The sequence below is a fragment of the Calidris pugnax genome, unplaced genomic scaffold, assembly GCF_001431845.1.
Source record: "Calidris pugnax isolate Ruff unplaced genomic scaffold, ASM143184v1 scaffold469, whole genome shotgun sequence".
Classification (NCBI taxonomy): Eukaryota; Metazoa; Chordata; class Aves; order Charadriiformes; family Scolopacidae; genus Calidris; species Calidris pugnax.
In genome coordinates this window covers 553,177-554,621 of record NW_015091303.1, presented here as the reverse complement: position 1 = coordinate 554,621, position 1,445 = coordinate 553,177, and the positions used below count along the sequence as shown (strand labels likewise).

Sequence of the window (1,445 nt, the reverse complement as noted above, 5' to 3'; positions counted from 1 at the left end):
CCCCTCAGGCCCCCGGGGACTCCCCAGGCCTAACCCCCCTCAACCTCCCCAGGACTCCCGCAAACCGGACACCCCACCCGCGTCCCCCGCAGCCCGCCCGGCCCCGGCTCACCTGGGTTAGCGGCGGTAGCTGCCATGGTCAGAGCTGAGCGGGCAGGCGGCCACCCCCCCCACACCCCCGCCTCCCTGCTCAGCGCCGCTGCCAAGATGGCGGCACAGGAAAACCCTCTGCGCTCCTGCGCAGCCTACCCTGTGCCTCCCGAGGGGCGGGGCGAGGGCGCCGTACAGCGCTCCTATTGGTTCAGCCGGGAGGCGAGGGGCGGGGTGAGCGCCCCCCCTCCCCACACGGCACTGCCAGCAGGGTAGGGTGAGCGCGGGAAAGCCCCGCCCACTACTCCCGAAGGGGGCGTAGCTCCGGCTGGAGGGGGCGTGGCCACGGCGGGGGTGTGTGGGGCGGGAGGCGCGCGCGGGGCGAGGGAAAGGTCGGGACGGGTGACGTCACGTGTTGGGGCGGGTTTTGGGGGGAATGGCAGGAATTCTGCTGGGATCGGGGCTCGGACTGGAGTTACGGGGGGAATGGGACTGGGATGGAGGAGGGGCAGGGATTGGGACTGGGATTAAGGCTCAGACTGGGATTGGGACTGGGATTAGCGGTTGGGAATGGGATTAATGGTTGGGAATGGGATCGGGGACTGGGATTAAGGTTCAAACTGGGACTGGGATGGGGACTGGGATCAAGGTTGAGGGAGGGACTGGAACTGGGATGACGGCTGAGACTGGGATTAAGGTTCAGACTGGGATCGGGACTGGGATGATGGCTCAGACTGGGATCAGGACTGGGATTAGTGATTGGGACTGGGATTGGGATTGGAATTAAGGTTCAAACTGGGACTGGGAACGAGACTGGGATCAAGGTTGGGGCAGGAACTGGAACTGGGATGACGGCTGAGACTGGATTAAGGTTCACACTGGGATTGGGATCAGGACTGGGATCACAGTTGAGGCAGGGACTGGGATTGGGACGAGGATTAAGGTTCAAACTGGGACTGGGATTAAGGTTGAGACTGGGATCGAGGTTGGGGCAGGGACTGGGATGAAGGCTCAGACTGGGATCGGGATTTTGGGGGTGTTTTACCTATTTTGGGGTTTGTTGGGAGCCATTTCCCACGAGCTAAAGGGGGGGGGGCTCATTTTAAAGCCCAAAACATCGCCGTTTCCATGAGTTTTCCCCATTTTGGTCAGAAACGAGCGTGGGGCTGGCATTTTGGGGGGGTAAATCCTCCTTTCCACTCCCCGAATCACCCCGTGGTGCCCCCCAACCCCTCCAAGAGCCCCCCCCGGGGTGAGAATTTAATCCCATTTTGGTCAGAAACGAGCGTGGGGCTGGCATTTTGGGGGGGTAAATCCTCCTTTCCACTCCCCGAATCACCCCGTGGTGCCCCCCA

General features: G+C 62.4%; 1 protein-coding gene across 1 annotated transcript in view; it reads right to left on the bottom strand.

The window, feature by feature from the left end:
* The window catches only part of ARNT (aryl hydrocarbon receptor nuclear translocator), a gene marked incomplete at its 3' end in the record, with an annotated part of 33,965 nt that extends 33,747 nt beyond the window's left edge, over positions 1-218 (bottom strand). The window contains exon 1 of the mRNA XM_014960832.1: positions 113-218. Within this exon, the coding sequence (XP_014816318.1) occupies positions 113-137 (25 nt within the window). The remainder of the gene's footprint in view (positions 1-112) is intronic.
* Positions 219-1,445: the final 1,227 nt, after the last annotated feature.